General features: G+C 51.4%; 1 protein-coding gene across 1 annotated transcript in view; it reads right to left on the reverse strand.

The window, feature by feature from the left end:
• Positions 1–18,692, reverse strand: part of eif2ak2 (eukaryotic translation initiation factor 2-alpha kinase 2) — a 122,993-nt gene that overhangs the window by 53,533 nt on the left and 50,768 nt on the right. Inside the window, exons 8-10 of the mRNA XM_038800574.1 lie at positions 18,478–18,575; positions 17,834–17,942; positions 11,217–11,266 (exon numbers count right to left, since the gene is read on the reverse strand). Coding sequence (XP_038656502.1) covers positions 11,217–11,266; positions 17,834–17,942; positions 18,478–18,575 — 257 coding nt within the window. The remainder of the gene's footprint in view (positions 1–11,216; positions 11,267–17,833; positions 17,943–18,477; positions 18,576–18,692) is intronic.

Below are 18,692 nucleotides of genomic sequence, written 5' to 3' on the forward strand. Positions count from 1 at the left end.
GGTCCTCATGAATCACCGTCGGGACCACATCCTCCACCCTCCTGGACAGCACCTTTGCCAACAACTTGACATCTACGTTAAGGAGCGAGATCAGCCTATAAGACCCACACTGAGGGGGGGTCCTTGTCTTGCTTCAGGAGCAAAGAGATAATTGCCCTGGACATCGTCGGGGGCAGAGCCCCCCCCCTCCCTGGCCTCATTCAGGGTCCTCACCAGCAGCGGGCCCAGCAAAACTGGAGACTTCTTATAAAATTCCACCGGGAACCCGTCAGGCCCTGGCGCTTTCCCTGTCTGCATACTCCCCAACGCCTCCACCAGCTCCTCCAACTCAATTGGGGCCCCCAAACCCTCCACTCGCTCGTCCCCTACGCTTGGGAACTCCAGCTTATCCAAAAAGTGGTCCATCCCGCTTTCCCGGGGGGTACCGCCCGGTACAGCCCCTCATAAAAGGATCTGAACACCCTATTGATGTCCTTTCCACCCCGCACTAAGTTCCCACCTGCATCCGTGGCTCCCCCAATTTCTCTAGCTGCCTCCAGTTTCCGGAGCTGGTGAGCCAACATCCGACTTGCCTTCTCCCCGTACTCATATACTGCCCCCTGCGCCCTCCTCCACTGCGCCTCCGCCTTCCGGGTGGTTAAAATGTCAAACTCCGCCTGGAGACTACGCCGCTCCCTCAGAAGCCCCTCCTTCGGGGTGTCTGCATATCTCCTATCCACCCTGACCATCTCCACCACCAGCCTCTCCCTCTCGACCCTCTCCCCCCTCTCCCTGTGCGCCCAAATAGATATCAGCTCCCCTCTAACTACTGCCTTTAGCGCTTCCCAAACCATCCCAACCTGCACCTCCCCATTGTCATTGGTTTCCAGATACCCCTCGATACCCCTACGGATCCGCCCGCACACTTCCTCCTCTGCCAAAAGCCCCACATCCAACCTCCACAGCGGGCGCTGATCCTTCCCCTCCCCCAGCTCCAGGTCCACCAAATGTGGAGCATGATCAGAAACAGCCCCTGGAGAGCTCAGGTGGTGGTAGTGAACCCTGAGAAGCACAGGTCATTGACTGCAGTCAGACCATCAATCGGTACACGTAGTCAACGTGTACCCCTCCCACGCATATCTGACATGGTCAATCAGACTGCGCAATATCGAGTCTTCTCCACAGTAGACTTGAAGTCCGCCTACCAGCTCCCCATCCGCCCAGAAGAGAGCCAATACACTGCGTTCGAAGCAGGTGGCCGCCTCTATCATCTTCAGCGTCACCAATGGGGTCGCAGTCTTCAAGCGAGAGATGGACCGAATGGTTGACCAGTACGGGCTGCGGGCCACCTAGATAATGTCACCATCTGCGGCAACGATCAGCAGGACCACAACGGTAACCTCCAAAAATGCCTCCAGACCGCCAAACTCCTTAACCTCATCAACAATAAGGAGAAATGCATGTTCCGCACCAACTGCTTAGCCATCCTTGGCTACACAGTGGAAAATGGAGTCCAAGGGCCCGACCCCGACCGCATGAGCCCCCTCCTGGAACTCCCTCTCCCCCACTGCCCCAAGGCCCTGAAACGATGCCTGGGGTTTTTCTTGTATTACGCCTAGTGGGTCCCGAATTATCCGGACAAGGCCCGCCCACTCATCAAGTCCACAATTTTTCCCCTGAACGGCTGAGGCCCGCCAAGCCTTCAATCAGGGCGGACATCGCCAAGGCCACGATGCATGCAGTCGACAAGACCCTCCCCTTTCAGGTGCAGAGCGATGCATCAGACGTAGCTCTGGCCGCCACTCTCAACCAAACAGTCAGACCCGTGGCTTTCTTTTCCCGCACCCTCAATGCCTCCAAAATTCGACACACCTCTGTCGAAAAGGAGGCCCAAGCCATTGTGGAAGCTGTGAGACATTGGTGGCATTACCTGGCCGGCAGGAGATTCACTCTCCTCACTGACCAACGGTCGGTTGCCTTCATGTTTAACAATACACCGCGGGGCAAGATCAAAAACGACAAGATCTTGAGGTGGAGGATCGAGCTCTCCACCTATATCTATGAGATCTTGTATCGCCCGGAAAGCTCAATGAGCCCCCAGATGCCCTATCCCTCGGTACATGTGCCAGCACACAAGTGGACCAACTCCGGGCTCTCCACAATGACCTCTGCCACCCGGGGGTCACCCGGTTCTTCCATTTTGTTAAGGCCTGCCACCTGCCTAACTCCATTGAGGAGGTCAGGACCGTAACCAGAGACTGCCAAGTCTGCGCAGAGTGCAAGCCGCCTTCTACCGGCCAGATAGAGCGCACCTGGTGAAGGCTTCCCGCCCCATTTAGATCCTCAGCATGGACTTCAAAGGGCCTCTCCCCTCCACCGATCGCAACGGGTACTTCCTCAACGTAATTGATGAGTACTCCCGGTTCCCTTTCGCCATCCCATGGCCCGACATGACTTCTGCCATGGTCATCAAGGCCCTGCACAGCACCTTCACCCTGTTCGGTTTCCCCACCTACATCCATAGCGATCGGGGATCCTCCTTTATCAGTGATGAGCTGCGTCAATTCCTGCTCAGCAAGGGCATTGCCTCGAGCAGGACGACCAGCTACAACCCCCGGGGAAACGGGCAGATGGAGAGGAAGAACGGGACGGTCTGGAAAGCCGTCCTGCTGGCCCTTCGGTCTAGAAATCTCCCGGTCTCCCGCTGGCAGGAGGTCCTCCCCGACACGCTCCACTCCATCCGGCCACTCCTGTGCACCACTACTAATGAGACCCCTCACGAACGTGTGTTTGCCTTCCCTAGGAAGTCCACCTCTAGGGTCTCGTTCCCAACATGGTTGACAGTTTCTGGACCCGTCCTCCTCCGGAAGCACGTGCGGAGCCATAAATCGGATCCCTTGGTTGAGAAAGTTAACCTCCTCCATGCAAACCCGCAGTATGTCTACGTGGCACACCCCGACGGGCGACAGGACAGTCTCCCTCCGGGACCTGGCAGCCGCAGGATCCCCACCCACGGCCCGATACTGCCCCCCCCCCCCCCCCCAACCGGTTGCCTCGTTCACCCCTGCACCACCCACCCTCCCACCAGCGAACCTCACCGCAGCCCCCACCCCAGCAAGATTTCCCCCACTGGATCCACTAAGGGGTGACAAAGAAAAGGACAACATGTTCCCGGAGTCGCAGGTGACCACATCGGCGCCCACGCCACCACCAGGACTGAGGCGATCACAGTGTAGGGTCAGAGCCCCCAACAGACTCAATATGTAATGTTTTCTTCACCCCCCACTGGACTTTTTTTAAAAACAGGGGGTGAATGTGCTAAAACGCCACTGGTAACACATTTCATGTATTACGGTACTGCCCATGTATTACAGGTACCACAGTAAATCCCAGCCTGCTGGCTCCTCCCAGCAGGCGCTGTATAAAAGTGTATGCTCTCCTGCGCTGCTCCCATTCTGGTTCCAGCTGCAAGAGGCACAACATCTTTTGCAATAAAGCTTCGATTGTTTCACCATTCTCGTCTCGTGGTAATTGACGGTACATCACGGGTGACCTGTTCCTCTACATCTCAGATCCACAGAAAGGCCTGAAAGCAACCATGCAGCTCCTGGAAGAGTTTTGTGCCTTCTGAGGCTACAAACTCTGAAGCACTGAGCAGGGCCAGCTCCACTTCCTCCTGTGCAAAGCTCAGCCTCATGCAGTATAAAGTGCAGCTTAAAGTGGTGCACAGAGCACACCGGACCAGAACCCGAATGAATAGGTTCTTCCCGGTGGTGGAGGATAAATGTGAACGGTGCCAGGGAGGGCCAGCCAACCACATCCACATGTTCTGGGCTAGCCCTAGACTTCTCGGATTCTGGACAGCCTTTTTCGAGGCGATGTCTAAGGTTGTGGGGGTGAGGGTGGAGCCGTGCCCAAGAGTGGCAATCTTCGGGGTATCGGAGCAGCCAGAGCTACACATGGGGAAGAGGGCCGATGCCCGAACTTTTGCTTCCCTAATCGCCCGCCGGAGAATCCTGCTCGGATTCACCCACAGCTGCAGACTGGCTGGCAGACCTGGCGGAATTTCTCCACCTGGAGAAGATCAAATACACCATCCGAGGGCTTCCCCAAAGTGTGAGGGTCATTCCAAGACCTGTTTGAGGCCAACAGCGACTAGGGAAAGAGATGGGGGAGAGCAGACATTAACACACACAGTTGGGGGGGCTCGGAGATACAAAGGAGGAAGGGGGGAGGAGGTGAGGAGGAAACCCAGGAAGAGCCACAGAGCGAAGCATGGGAGGAAGGAGGAGTGAGGTGTGGGGGGGAGGGGGAGAGAGAGGAGGACAGGAAGCCCCCCTCCTGAATCCACAAGCCTACAAAAAAATGCAAAGAGAAGGAGCTCAGCAATAGGACACCCAGGGCAGAAGAGGGGGATACGAATGAGGGATAGGGAGGCGGAAAGTGCAGAATGTCTACCAAAAAGTATGTATGTCAATTAGAAACTGTGAAAATGTAAATATAGGACACAAATGTATTACACTGTAAAACTGAATAACGTCAATAAAAATCATTTCAAAAATAAAAGCAAGGCCTTGTGATCAAGGTTTCCTTCCCGAATTCCTGCCTTTCTGAATTCTTGAATCATCTGTCCATTTGTTTGTGTTTAAAGTGATTTCTTTATGCTTTTATGTTTAATGTTTTTTTGCCATGTGTTTGACCATTGTGTGTATTGTTTGATTTTTCGTTTCTAAGTTTTGGTTCAGTTCTTATTCAAATGGATTATTGGCAATAAAATTGTATTTTTGATACCTCCAATCAACCGAACTATCGCCTCTCATTAGAAGATAAAATAAGAAATCCTACACTCTCCTTCATCACAGTGGGCCACGAGATTGAAATCAGCCTTGTTCACTACCCATGACCCCATGGATAAGATCATGTACATGTAATACATGCTGGATAAAGGGCAGCACGGTGGCGCAGGGGTTAGCACTGCTGCCTCACGGTGCTGAGAACCGGGAACGATCCCAGCCCTGTATTGCTGTCCGTGTGGAGTTTGCACATTCTCCCCGTGTTTGCGTGGGTTTCGCCCCCACAACCCAAAGATGTGCAGGGTAGGTGGATAGGCCACTCCAAATTGCCCCTTAATTGGAAAAAAAAGTATTGGCTACTCTAAATTTATTTTTTTTAAATACATGCCGAATATTTCATCATGAATTATAGAAAACACTTCATCATTTATATATTAATAGAATGATCAGCAACTTCAAATGGTAAAAACAAAAGAAATATCTACACTTCGGATGCGGACAGAGTGGATGGCGCTCTCAGTCAATGTTGTGAGCAATTAGCATCTCTCTTCACCCGCCTTTGCTTTACATGTATATCACTTCAGTCACACCGGTAGGGAAAAAACTACACGGTTGGATAGCAGCAGAATGTGGCAGCCCTGCGCATGGGCAACGGTCAACAAAATGTCTCATGGCCACCTCTGAAAAATCAGATGGGCTGCATTTGGCCCCCGGGTTGCCCACTATCGCTCTAACTGCAGTAGTTGCTCTAACTGCAATGGATGCTGTAAGCGCAGTAGAAGCTCTAACAGCGGTAGTGCAGTAGATGCATTAACAGCAGTAGTGCAGTAGATGCATTAACAGCAGTAGTGCAGTAGATGCATTAACAGCAGTAGTGCAGTAGATGCATTAACAGTAGTGCAGTAGATGCATTAACTGCAGTAGTGCAGTAGATGTATTAACGGCAGTTGTGCAGCAGATGCATTAACAGCAGTAGTGCAGTAGATGCCTTGGCAGCAGTTGTGCAGTAGATGCATTAACAGTAGTGCAGTAGATGCATTAACAGCAGTAGTGCAGTAGATGCATTAACAGCAGTAGTGCAGTAGATGCATTAACAGCAGTAGTGCAGTTGATGCATTAACAGCAGTTGTGCAGTAGATGCATTAACAGCAGTACAGCAGTAGATGCATTAACAGCAGTTGTGCAATAGATGCATTAACAGCAGTAGTGCAGTAGATACTCTAACAGCAGTAACGGCAGTAGTGCCGTAGGTTCTCTAAACGCAGCAGTGGAGTAGAACTGAACATTTTGCCCTTTTTCTTGGTGCCTCGGGTTGATTATGCCTTGGAACTTTTGATAGTTATGGGGGTAGAGTTTTCTCTTTAATGAAATCAAATTGGGGTGGCAAGGTGGCACTGCTGCATCACGGCACCAAGGACCTGGGTTCAATTCTGACCTTGGTTGAGTGTATGGAGTTTGCATGTTCTCCCAGTGTCTGTGTGGGTTTCCTCTGGGTGCTCCGGTTTCCTCCCACAGTCCAAAGATGTGCAGGTTAGGTGGGGTTACGGTGGGGTTGTGGGCCTAGGTAGGGTGCGCTTTCAGAGGGTTGGTGCAGACTCGATGGGCCAAGTGGCCTCCTTCTGCACTGAAATACCCAGAAAAAGGAAAGATAAGAAAGCTTCGAGCAGAAACTTGTCGACAGTCTGAAGCTTCTCGCGCTCAACAGCAAGAAAGATGGCGGAATCGGATTTTTTCTCTCTGACCACTCAACTAATAGCCAAAGTCGTCACTAATAGCTTGGCGAGAAAGTTTGAGAAGCACCGACAAATCATGTCAGAGAGGCTTGGAAGATCAATCAATGAGGCTTGGCCTCCATTCGTGAGGTTCTGGGAAAAACTAATGAAGCCGTCAAAGTCAAGGGAGCCACGATCAAGGGTATGGAGGTGGCTTCATCAGCCCATAGTGATCGGATTGCCGCGCTGGTGTCCGATCTGACTTCGGTGGCCCAAATGCATAATGTGCTGAGGATCAAGGTGGGGGGGGCTAGGGTAGAGTAGGGGGATATTGAGGCAGGTCTGTGCGTGAACAGAGCCATGGTTTGCACTATGTTTAATTTGTAATTTGCGTCTTGACTCCTTTTTGTTTTTGTACTGTACAATGTCACTTTTTCTATATGCCTAAAATACCTCAATAAAATTGTTTGTTAAAAAAAGTTTGAGATGGTATATCCAGCCCATCCTAGAGTAACATTCGAGGAAAGAGACTACTTTTTCAATATGCCAGGGGATGCAAACTCGTAAGGGGCCCAAGTTGTGCATGGGGTAAGTTGGATTGTGGCTCTGTCGACCGGTATGTTGTATTGTTAGTATTTCTTATGTTTTTTTCTTACTTGTTGGGTGTTATAACCCTCAAGGAGGTCATGGTGTCAGGACAATTAGATTCCAGGTGACCTCCTCTGAATATTAGGTTCACTGGTAACGAGGGGCGGGGTTTCCCCCTTAACTGGGGAATCAGACCTCGAGTATAAAAGGATTTTTTGGGAGGTGGGGAGTGTAATAGTTCAAATAAATGTTGTCTTTGTCTTTAACTGCATGGTCAATGCATGCTGCTTTAGCAGATTTAGCGAAATTGGGGTTGCGTTTGTATTATTTTTTATTATATTTGAGGTTCTCTATTATCTGGGGTTTGGTTTTTCATCATAATAGATGGTTTCCTTTCTTGAAAAGAAAGTAGTTGATTGGCGCGACATTTAGTCGTTGGTGAGACACGCAAGTTAACTGGTCTTTTATCTATTTTTTTCTTTTCTCCAGTGAGAGTGTCCCTGCTAACTGGGGAGTTAGTTAGTTCATGGGAGTGGTTTCGGAGGATTCGCAGCAGCTCTTTATTTTAGAAAATGAGCTTCGAGTTTCTGTTTTGTTTGTTTTGTTAAATGTAGGTTTTAGTTGTAGGGTAAGTTTTTGTTTGCCTCACTCTTACTTACTTTTGGGTGTGGTCACACTCAACAGCGATGACGTTGTTGTGGGGGGGGGGGGGGGGGGGAAAGAGGTAGGGGGAGGGGGTAGTTTGCTGGCGGCGTCTGTTGGGTTTTTCTTTGTCCCGTCTTTCGACTTGGTTTGGTGGCCATCTTGGGTGGATCTTTTTACTTTTCCTTTACAGTGCTCTCGTTTGGTGGAAATGGCTAACTTTGGATTAAGGGTGGGCAGAAGAGACCTCTAATCCACTTGGTCACCTAGAGATTTAGGGGTTTGAATGGCCCAGTGAAGAGGTCGAAGGCATTTGCCCATCTTGAGAGTTTAAACTCCAATGCTGTTTTCTTGCAGGAGACCCACTTGCAGGTCAGGGACCAGGTCGGGCTGTGCAAGGAGTGGGTGGGTGATATGCCATCAATGATCACACGACGAGTGGTGAACGTAACTGAGGCTTAAATAAACTAAACAGAAAGCCTCCTGGCCTCTGATCCCGAACTGGATCAGAGGTGGAGACCAGCCACCTTATACCGGGCCTGAGGGGAGGCGGAGCCATCGGGCAGTGGTTTACCACATTACAGAAAGTACAGTGGCCATTTACCACAATACACATATTATACACCACAGTGGTTTACCACAGTGGGGCATGTTTTTCATTCCAGGTTTAATGGTAGGCCCAGGGGTACGGCGACTTTAATTTACAGAAGACTTCAGTTTTCCCCCTCTCAGGTTATAGCTGACCCTAATGGTCGATATGTTATTATTGCTGGTTGCTCCCTGTCAAACACCCTGGTAGTCATGATTAATATTTAGGCCCCCAACTGGGATGATGATTAACTATCTGCCGGTCTCCTTCCCTAACCTCGGCTCACACCAGCTCATTTTAGGTGGGGAACTGAATTGGGTTTTGGACAACTATTGGACCATTCCAAATTTAATTCCCTGGTTCCACTGGGGATGGCCAGGGCTGTGTCTTCTTTTATGATGCAGATGGGGACGACCACGCCGGAGATTAGATACAACATTGTTCGCTGATGAAAAACTTTGTGAGAGTATGACCACTGCCATCAACAACAATATAAAATCAAATAGCTCCGATTCAATTTCACCCTCCACGTTGTGGCAAGCTCTTAAGGTGGTCCTCAGGATGGGCCACGTTAGTTTAGTTGAACACGTGTGGCATGGGCAAACAGAGCTGGCAGGGGAAGTGCCTTATTAACATGTTTATTCTTTCCCACTGTTCGTTTTCACTATGTTAAGGCTTTTTGCACAGGGCCTTTTTTCTCTCTGTAAATGTTACAAATTTGTGTTAAATAAAAAAAATGTTTAAAAAAAGAATTGAAGGCGGGACCTTACGCTGTGAGGCAGCAGTGCTAACCACTGTGCCGCCCCAAATTCGGGTGCCCCAAATTCAAGTGGTTTTAAAACCCTTTTACCACGACCTTTATAGATCAGAGCCCCCTGCAGATAAATGGGTCATATCTGACTTTCTGGCCGGTCTACACATCCCAAGGGTTGAGATGGACCTGAGCAATGGGTTGGACTCCCCGTTATGCCCGGATGAGATTTAAAAATGTATTGGGCTGATGCAGTCTGGCAAGGCCCCTCGTCCGGATGGCTTCCCGATTGAATTTTACAAGAAGTTCTTGGAACAGCTTGTGCAATTATTATTGGACTTGTTCAATGATTCCCTATCCGGGGGTCGCTGCTTCCAGGCCTCACACAAGCCTCTATTTCCCTGCTTCTTATGAAAGACAAAGACCTGATAGAGTGTGGTTTGTACTGCCCTATATCGCTTTTGAATGCGGTCATCAAGCTTTTTGTCAAGGTGTTGGTGCTCTGGCTGGAGCTTTGCCTCCTAAATTTAATTTCAGAGGATCAAACAGGCTTCATGAAAGGCCAACTATTGTTGGCCAATATATGCCGCCTGTTAAATGTGATCCTTTTCACTTCCCCAGGAACCGAGCTGAAGGTGATAGTTTCTCTTGATGCTGAAAAGGTATTTGACAGGGTGGAATGGGAGTGTTTATTTGAGATTCTAAGACGTTTTGGATTTGGTAATAAATTTGCCTGTTATATAATACATTGCCAGTGTGCGTACAAACGTTCTGAACTCTATTTTCCCTTGAATAGGGGGACTAGGCAGGGCCGCCACTTTCTCCACTCCAGTTCGCTCTGGCTATGGAGCTGCTCTCTATGGCACTGAGACCCTTGAGTCAGTGACAAGGTATTTGTCGGGATGGGGTGGCGCATCGGATGTCTCTCTCTCTATACGGATGACCTACTTCTTTATATTACGGATCCAGCCCTCTCCATAGACGGCATAATGAAGTTGCTTAACCCCTTTGGCTCCTTCTCGGAGTATAGATTTAACATAGGTAAGAGTGAATGCTGTCCAGCTAACCCCCCTGGGAGACTTGCCGAATTGGAGACGTTACCCGTTAGCCTTTCTAAGACATGTTTTCGCTATCTGGGGGTCCAGGTGGCCCACAACTTCACAGGTTGAATTACAGGAGTCTGGTTAATAGCATCAAAATGGATTTGCAGATTTGGAATAGTCTTCCTCTATCTCTGACAGGTAGGATTCAGATGATTAAAATGAACATGCTCATGAGATTTTTCTCCCAGAATCCTTTTTTAATCAAGGTCAATAAGAATTTATTTGGGTGGGTAAGAATCCCAGAATCTGTAGCGTGCGTTGGCCCTCCCCAATTTATTGTTCTGTTACTGGACTGCTAACATTCAAAAAATACTGTTGTGGATTAGTGATTCCGAATCTATTCGGGGCCGATGGAGGCTCACTCCTGCTCTACTTCTACTCTTCTTGCCATAATCACTGCACCATTGCCTTTTTCTCCCACCAGACTTTTCTCAGACCCAATGGTGGTCTCCTCCCTTAGAATTTGGAAAGAGTTCAGACAGCATTTTCAGCTCTTGCCCTGTCTTCACTAGCCCCTGTTTGCAACAATCATCAATCAACAATCCTGCCGTTCTGGGTTGGACCCAACATTTAAATCTTGGGAAGTGAAGGGTCTGGAGCGTTTTGTGGACCTGTTCGTGGAGAGAAGGTTTGCCAATTTTAGGGAGTTAGCTGACACCTTCCAGCTGCCCAACTCCCCTTATGGGGAGTTTGAAGTGGGGAGTGAAGACATGGCTTCCATCTTTCCAATAACTGACAAGGAGGTTTCTATTGAAGCAGATGCTGGACAAGGACCCTAAATCAGAGGTTAGGTAACTGTCAAGTATCACGTCACGGACGTCTGTTTGAGGACTGAACAGGAATAGCTCACATAAGGGAATCACTGATCGCAATATATGAGACTAATATAAACAAGAATCTACCCAGATCAACTTGCATAAGTGGTTTCATTCCATTGTCCCCATCAAAACAAAAACTTGACATTTTAAAGAGTTTGGAGCAGGTTTTGCAGGTGATTCAGTGTTACACCTGCTACAAATATTGAAGTGCAGCTACCTGTGGTATTTTTCACAAACTTACCTCAAAAAAAGTCCATCTGATGAAACACGGCCCAACTCATCCTGTGTCTGCTGTGATATTTAGTTTACCAAGTTCAGAAAAAAAACAAAGAAAACAGAGTTTCAGAAAACAAACTCAAAACCTGATGACCTAAATGGACTTTATTTACATTGTGGACTTACATACTTAGTAACAAACTTACCTAATTCTGCAAATTAGCTAAAAGGTTATGACTGGGGTAATTAACCCATTCCAGACTTCTGTGACCAATGCACCTTTAGGCATGTTTGAGCTTTCCTTTCCAAGGTGTTTGCATCAACAACAGGAAACTATTTCAACCTGTTGCACACCTCTTGGTTCATGATCTATCTGGGTATCTTTAGACCTGTCATTTTTGACATGTCCACATGTTTTGGGCATGCCTGGAGTTTAGAGGGTTTTGGCAGGGTTTCGCGAAGGCGATATCCACGGCCCTCAAAACACGGGTGGTGCCGAGTCCGGAGGTGGCGATCTTTGGAGTTCAGGGGTGAAAGAGCAGGGAGTTCAGGGGCGAAAGTGGGTGACGTTTTGGTCTTTGCCTCCCTGGTAGCCCAGAGACGAATCTTATTAATGTGGAGGGAGTCGAAGCCCCCGGTGTAGAGACCTGGGTATTTAATACAGAGAAGTGTGAGGTGATGCATGTTGGCAACAGGAAGAGGGAGAGGCAGTGTAGATGTAATGACACAGTTTTAAGGGGCGAGTAGGGACTGGGTGTGTGGGGATCCATGTGCATACATCTTTGAAGGTGGCAGAACATAATGAGTGATCTCAGGCATCATTTAAAAAAAATTAAATTTAGAGTATCTAATTATTGTTTTCCAATTAAGGGGCAATTTAACATGGCCGATCCACCTACCCTGCACATCTTTGTGGGTTGTGGGGGTGAGACCCACGCAGGTATGGGGAGAATGTTCAAACTCCACACGGACAGTGACCTGGGGCCGGGATCAAACCCAGGTCCTCGGTGCCTTGAGGCAGCAGCGCTAACCACTGTGCCGCCTACGATATTAGGCTTCGTAAATAAGAGATATTTGAGTACAAAAGCAGGGAGGTTATGCTGAACTTTTACAAATCTCTGATTAGGCCACAACCGGAGTATTGCATCTAGTTCTGGTTACAACACTTTAGGAAGGATGTGAGGGTCTTTGAGAAGGTTCAGAGAATTTGCCAGAATAGTTCTTGTGGTGAAGGATATTAGCTACAAGGATAGGGAAGCTGGGGTTGTTTCTCCTTGGAGAAAAGACCTATGAGAGGAGGTTTGATGGAAGTGTACAAGATTATTTGGATGTAGTAGACATGAATAAATGTTCCATTAGCTGATGGAACATACAGGGCATACATGTTTGAGGTTTTGTATGTTCGATGCAGAGGCTTTGTGAGGAAGAATTGTTTTACGCAGCGAGTGGTAATGACCTGGAACTCACTGCCTACAGGGGCAATGAAAGCAGAGATGGTGAATGATTTTAAAGTGAAATGGGATGGGCGCTTGAGGGAAATAAACTTGTACGGCTACTGAGATAGAGCAGAGGAATGGGATTGATTGGATTTTTCCATGAAGAGCCAGCATAAGCTTGATGGGTCAAATGGCCTCCTTCTGCTGAAAAAGACTCAATGACAGTATAATAGGGGACTTGCACGTTCTATAGACCCAGAACTGATTGGAGCGGCAGCTCCCTTCTCTTGAATCGCATAAGGGACTTTATGGATGTAGGAACTGCCATCCATATCTGGGAGGAATGGTGGCTTTCCAAACAAATTGTTGTCTGGCCCCATCCCATAAACTGACCAAATGTTTTTATGATTAATTCTGTAGCTTACTGATGGAAGGAGGAGAAGGGTGGAAGGAGGGGAAGGGTGGAAGGAGGGGAAGGGTGGAAGGAGGGGAAGGGTGGAAGGAGGGGAAGGGTGGAAGGAGGAGAAGGGTGGAAGGAGGGGAAGGGTGGAAGGAGGGGAAGGGTGGAAGGAGGGGAAGGGTGGAAGGAGGGGAAGGGTGGAAGGAGGGGAAGGGTGGAAGGAGGAGAAGGGTGGAAGGAGGAAAAGTGGGGAAGGGTGGAAGGAGGGGAAGGGTGGAAGGAGGGGAAGGGTGGAAGGAGGGGAAGGGTGGAAGGAGGGGAAGGGTGGAAGAGGAGAAGGGTGGAAGGAGGGGAAGGGTGGAAGGAGGGGAAGGGTGCAAGGAGGAGAAGGGTGGAAGGAGGAGAAGTGGGGAAGGGTGGAAGGAGGGGAAGGGTGGAAGGAGGGGAAGGGTGGAAGGAGGGGAAGGGTGGAAGGAGGGGAAGGGTGGAAGGAGGGGAAGGGTGGAAGGAGGGGAAGGGTGGAAGGAGGATAAGGGTGGAAGGAGGGGAAGGGTGGAAGGAGGAGAAGGGTGGAAGGAGGAGAAGGGTGGAAGGAGGAGAAGGGTGGAAGGAGGGGAAGGGGGAAGGAGGGGAAGGGTGGAAGGAGGGGAAGGGTGGAAGGAGGGGAAGGGTGGAAGGAGGGGAAGGATGGAAGGAGGAGAAGGGTGGAAGGAGGGGAAGGGTGGAAAGGGGAAGGGTGGAAGGAGGAGACGGGTGGAAGGAGGAGAAGTGGGGAAGGAGGAGACGTGGGGAAGGGTGGAAGGAGGAGAAGCGTGGAAGGAGGGGAAAGGTGGAAGGAGGAGAAGCGTGGAAGGAGGGGAAGGGTGGAAGGAAAAGGGTGGAAGGAGGGGAAGGGTGGAAAGGAGGAGGATGGTAGAAGGAGGGAAGGGTGGAGGCGGGGAAAGGGTGGAAGGAGGGGAAGGGGAAGGAGGGGACGGGTGGAAGGTGTGAAGCGGAGGAAGAGGGAGAAGGATGGGGAAGGTGGACGGAGGGGAAGGGGGAAAGGAGGGGAAGGGTGGAACAGGAGGAGGACGGGTGGAAGGAGGGGAAGGGTGGAAGGCGGGGAAGGGTGTGAAGGCGGCGACGGGTGGAAGGAGAGAAGGGTGGGAAGGAGGAGAAGGGTGGAAGGAGGCGAAGTGGGGATTGGAAGGGTGAAGGCGGGGGAAGGGTGGAAGGCGGGGAAGGGTGGACGGAGGGGAAGGGTGAAGGAGGGGAAGGGTGGAAGGAGGGGGAGGGTGGACGGACCGGGAAGGGGTGGAAGGAGGGGAAGGGTGGAAGGAGGATAAGGGTGGAAGGAGGGGAAGGGTGGAAGGAGGAGAAGGGTGGAAGGAGGAGAAGGGTGGAAGGAGGAGAAGGGTGGAAGGAGGAGAAGGGTGGAAGGAGGGGAAGGGGGAAGGGTGGAAGGAGGGGAAGGGTGGAAGGAGGGGAAGGGTGGAAGGAGGGGAAGGGTGGAAGGAGGAGAAGGGTGGAAGGAGGGGAAGGGTGGAAGGAGGGGAAGGGTGGAAGGAGGGGAAGGGTGGAAGGAGGGAAGGGTGGAAGGAGGAGAAGGGTGGAAAGGTGGAAGGAGGAGAAGAGTGGAAGGAGGGGAAGGGTGGAAGGAGGGGAAGGATGGAAGGAGGGGAAGGGTGGAAGGAGGGGAAGGGTGGAAGGAGGGGAAGGGTGGAAGGAGGGGAAGGGTGGAAGGAGGGGAAGGGTGGAAGGAGCAGAAGCGTGGGAGGAGGGGAAGGGTTGAAGGAGGAGAAGCGTGGAAGGAGGGGAAGGGTGGAAGGAAAAGGGTGGAAGGAGGGAAGGGTGGAAGGAGGAGAAGCGTGGAAGGAGGGGAAGGGTGGAAGGAAAAGGGTGGAAGGAGGGGAAGGGTGGAAGGAGGAGAAGGGTAGAAGGAGGGAAGGGTGGAAGGAGGGGAAGGGTGGAAGGAGGAGAAGGGTGGAAAGGTGGAAGGAGGAGAAGAGTGGAAGGACGGGAAGGGTGGAAGGAGGGGAAGGGTGGAAGGAGGGGAAGGGGTGGAAGGAGGGGAAGGGTGGAAGGAGGGGAAGGGTGGAAGGAGGGGAAGGGTGGAAGGCGGGGAAGGGTGGAAGGAGGGGAAGGGTGGAAGGAGCAGAAGCGTGGAAGGAGGGGAAGGGTGGAAGGAAAGGGTGGAAGGAGGGGAAGGGTGGAAGGAGGGGAAGGGTGAAAGGAGGAGAAGGGTGGAAGGAGGAGAAGGGTGGAAGGAGGGAAGGGTGGAAGGAGGGAAGGGGGAAGGAGGGGAAGGGTGGGGAAGGAGGGGAAGGGTGGAAGGAGGGGAAGGGTGGAAGGAGGGAAGGGGGAAGGAAGGGAGAAGGTGGAAGGAGGAAGGGTGGAAGGAGGGGAAGGGTGGAAGGAGGGGAAGGGTGGAAGGAGGGGAAGGGTGGAAGGAGGGGAAGGGTGGAAGGAGGAGAAGGGTGGAAGGAGGGGAAGGGTGGAAAGAGGAGAAGGGTGGAAGGAGGAGAAGGGTGGAAGGAGGAGAAGGGTGGAAGGAGGAGAAGTGGGAAGGAGGGGAAGGGTGGAAGGAGGAGAAGCGTGGAAGGAGGAGAAGGGTGGAAGGAGGGGAAGGGTGGAAGGAGGGAAATGGGGAAGGGTGGAAGGAGGAGAAGGGTGGAAGGAGAAGCGTGGAAGGAGGGGAAGCGTGGAAGGAGGGGAAGGGTGGAAGGAGGAGAAGCATGGAAGGAGGAGAAGGGTGGAAGGAGGGGAAGGGTGGAAGGAGGGGAAGGGTGGAAGGAGGGGAAGGGTGGAAGGAGGGGAAGGGTGGAAGGAGGGGAAGGGTGGAAGGAGGGGAAGGAGGAGAAGGGTGGAAGGAGGAGAAGGGTGGAAGGAGGGGAAGGAGGAGAACGACTGAAGGAGGTGAAGGGTGGAAGGAGGGGAAGGGTGGAAGGAGGGGAAGGGTGGAAGGAGAAGGTGGAAGGAGGGGAAGGGTGGAAGGAGGGGAAGGGGTGGAAGGAGGGGAAGGGTGGAAGGAGGGGAAGGGTGGAAGGAGGAGAAGCGTGGAAGGAGGAGAAGGGTGGAAAGGTGGAAGGAGGGGAAGGGTGGAAGGAGGGGAAGGGTGGAAGGAGGGGAAGGAGGAGAAGGGTGGAAGGAGGGGAAGGAGGAGAACGGTGGAACGAGGAGAAGGGTGGAAGGAGGGGAAGGGGGAAGGACGGGAAGGGTGGAAGGAGGGGAAGGGTGGAAGGAGGAGAAGGGTGGAAGGAGGGGAAGGGTGGAAGGAGGGGAAGGGTGGAAGGAGGGAAGGGTGGAAGGAGGGGAAGGGTGGAAGGAGGAGAAGCGTGGAAGGAGGAGAAGGGTGGAAAGGTGGAAGGAGGGGAAGGGTGGAAGGAGGGGAAGGGTGGAAGGAGGGGAAGGGTGGAAGGAGGGAAAGGGTGGAAGGAGGGGAAGTGTGGAAGGAGGGGAAGGAGGAGAAGGGTGGAAGGAGGGGAAGGAGGAGAACGGTGGAAGGAGGAGAAGGGTGGAAGGAGGGGAAGGGTGGAAGGAGGAGAAGGGTGGAAGGAGGAGAAGGGTGGAAGGAGGGGAAGGGTGGAAGGAGGAGAAGGGTGGAAGGAGGGGAAGGGTGGAAGGAGGAGAAGGGTGGAAGGAGGGGAAGGGTGGAAGGAGGGGAAGGGTGGAAGGAGGAGAAGGGTGGAAGGAGGAGAAGGGTGGAAGGAGGGGAAGGGTGGAAGGAGGAGAAGGGTGGAAGGAGGGGAAGGGTGGAAGGAGGGGAAGGGTGGAAGGAGGGGAAGGAGGAGAAGGGTGGAAGGAGGGGAAGGAGGAGAACGGTGGAAGGAGGAGAAGGGTGGAAAGAGGGGAAGGGTGGAAGGACGGGAAGGGTGGAAGGAGGAGATGGGTGGAAGGAGGAGATGGGTGGAAGGAGAAGGGTGGAAGGAGGGGAAGGGTGGAAGGAGGGGAAGGGTGGAAGGAGGGGAAGGGTGGAAGGAGGAGAAGGTGGAAGGAGGAGAAGGGTGGAAGGAGGGGAAGGGTGGAAGGAGGAGAAGGGTGGAAGGAGGGGAAGGGTGGAAGGAGGAAAAGGGTGTAAGGAGGGGAAGGGTGGAAGGAGGAGAAGGGTGGAAGGAGGGGAAGGGTGGAAGGAGGAGAAGGGTGGAAGGAGGGGAAGGGTGGAAGGAGGGGAAGGGTGGAAGGAGGAGAAGGGTGGAAGGAGGGGAAGGGTGGAAGGAGGAGAAGGGTGGAAGGAGGGGAAGGGTGGAAGGGGGGAAGGGTGGAAGGGGGGAAGGGTGGAAGGAGGGGAAGGGTGGAAGGAGGAGGAGGACTGAAGTCACAACTTCTGGATTATAAATTCAGTACCTCAACCAGTACCCTATTATTCTATTACAGTAGTGCTGATGGGGAGCCAACCCTGGTACAATGGGCTCCTAGCTGTGCTAATATTACAATTGTACCACAATTTACCTGCAACGTGGAACCCGCTCTAATATCAATAAAAATTGCTTTTTTTTGCAGGATTGGGTGACATTAAATGAAATAAGCAGTGAGAGAAACCGTTTATTCTCAAGATGAATATCTACGCTGAATCTCAAAATATTTACTTGGGACAAAGGTTAACAACTGGGGCTGGTTAGCTCACTGGGCTAAATCGCTGGCTTTTAAAGCAGACCAAGCAGGCCAGCAATACGGTTCGATTCCCGTACCAGCCTCCCCGGACAGGCGCCGGAATGTGGCGACTAGGGGCTTTTCACAGTAACTTCATTGAAGCCTACTCGTGACAATAAGTGATTTTCATTTCACTTCATTTCAACTGGGAGGAGAGACAAGCAGCTCAAGCAATACCTTAAGTTCCTTCAAAGCGAGGATGGCAGCTTTTCGTCTGGCCTTCTGTTTGTTTTCTGCAGAAGCACTTGGAAACTTTTTACCCTCTACTACATATTGAAGGGTGAATCTGGAATAGAGAATTGCACGATAAGTCACAAGCCTTCAAAAGAAAATGCTCACTAGGACGCAATTACACATCCTCCTCCATCACGGATCATACAATTGTGCAGCATGGAAGGCCATTCAGCCCGTTGAGTCTGCTCCAACACTTTTAAAAGGGCAATCCAATTAATCCCACTGCCCCCCCACCACCCAACCGCCGCCCCCCCCACCACCACCACCACCACACCCCCTACCCCCAACACCTGCCCTCACCCTCCTCTGGCTCTTTCCTCACTACCCGACAAGTTCTTCCTTTTCAAGGATTTATCCAAATCCTTTTGATGGAAGTTAGCATTGAATCAGTTTCCTGCACATTTTCAGGCGGCGAACTCCAGATCAACTCATTTTACTTCAGACGAGAGGATGGAACTGCAAAGGAGAGGGCCATTCGAACCTAACACGTCTGGATCTTGGCTGGGAAGCAGTTTAAGAAGAAGCCAATCTGTTTGTGTTTTCCGGGGCGACTTGCTGTGAAATGAAACACCCCATAGTTTACTTACTCTGGAGAGTGAGCCAGTCCACGCTTATTCACTTCCTCAACGTAGCAGGACAGTTTTGTTTTTTGGCAATATTCGTTCAAGGCTCCAACTGGATTTTGCTGCAGTTGATTAAGGAACAGAGCATTTAAAAAGTCAAGTTTGTTTCTGCGTTATCTTTCAAATAAGGGTGAATTTTGTATGTGCGGAATCCTGCATTAAAGGACTCAGCCAAGATA

Source organism: Scyliorhinus canicula, chromosome 6 (genome assembly GCF_902713615.1).
Source record: "Scyliorhinus canicula chromosome 6, sScyCan1.1, whole genome shotgun sequence".
NCBI lineage: Eukaryota > Metazoa > Chordata > Chondrichthyes > Carcharhiniformes > Scyliorhinidae > Scyliorhinus > Scyliorhinus canicula.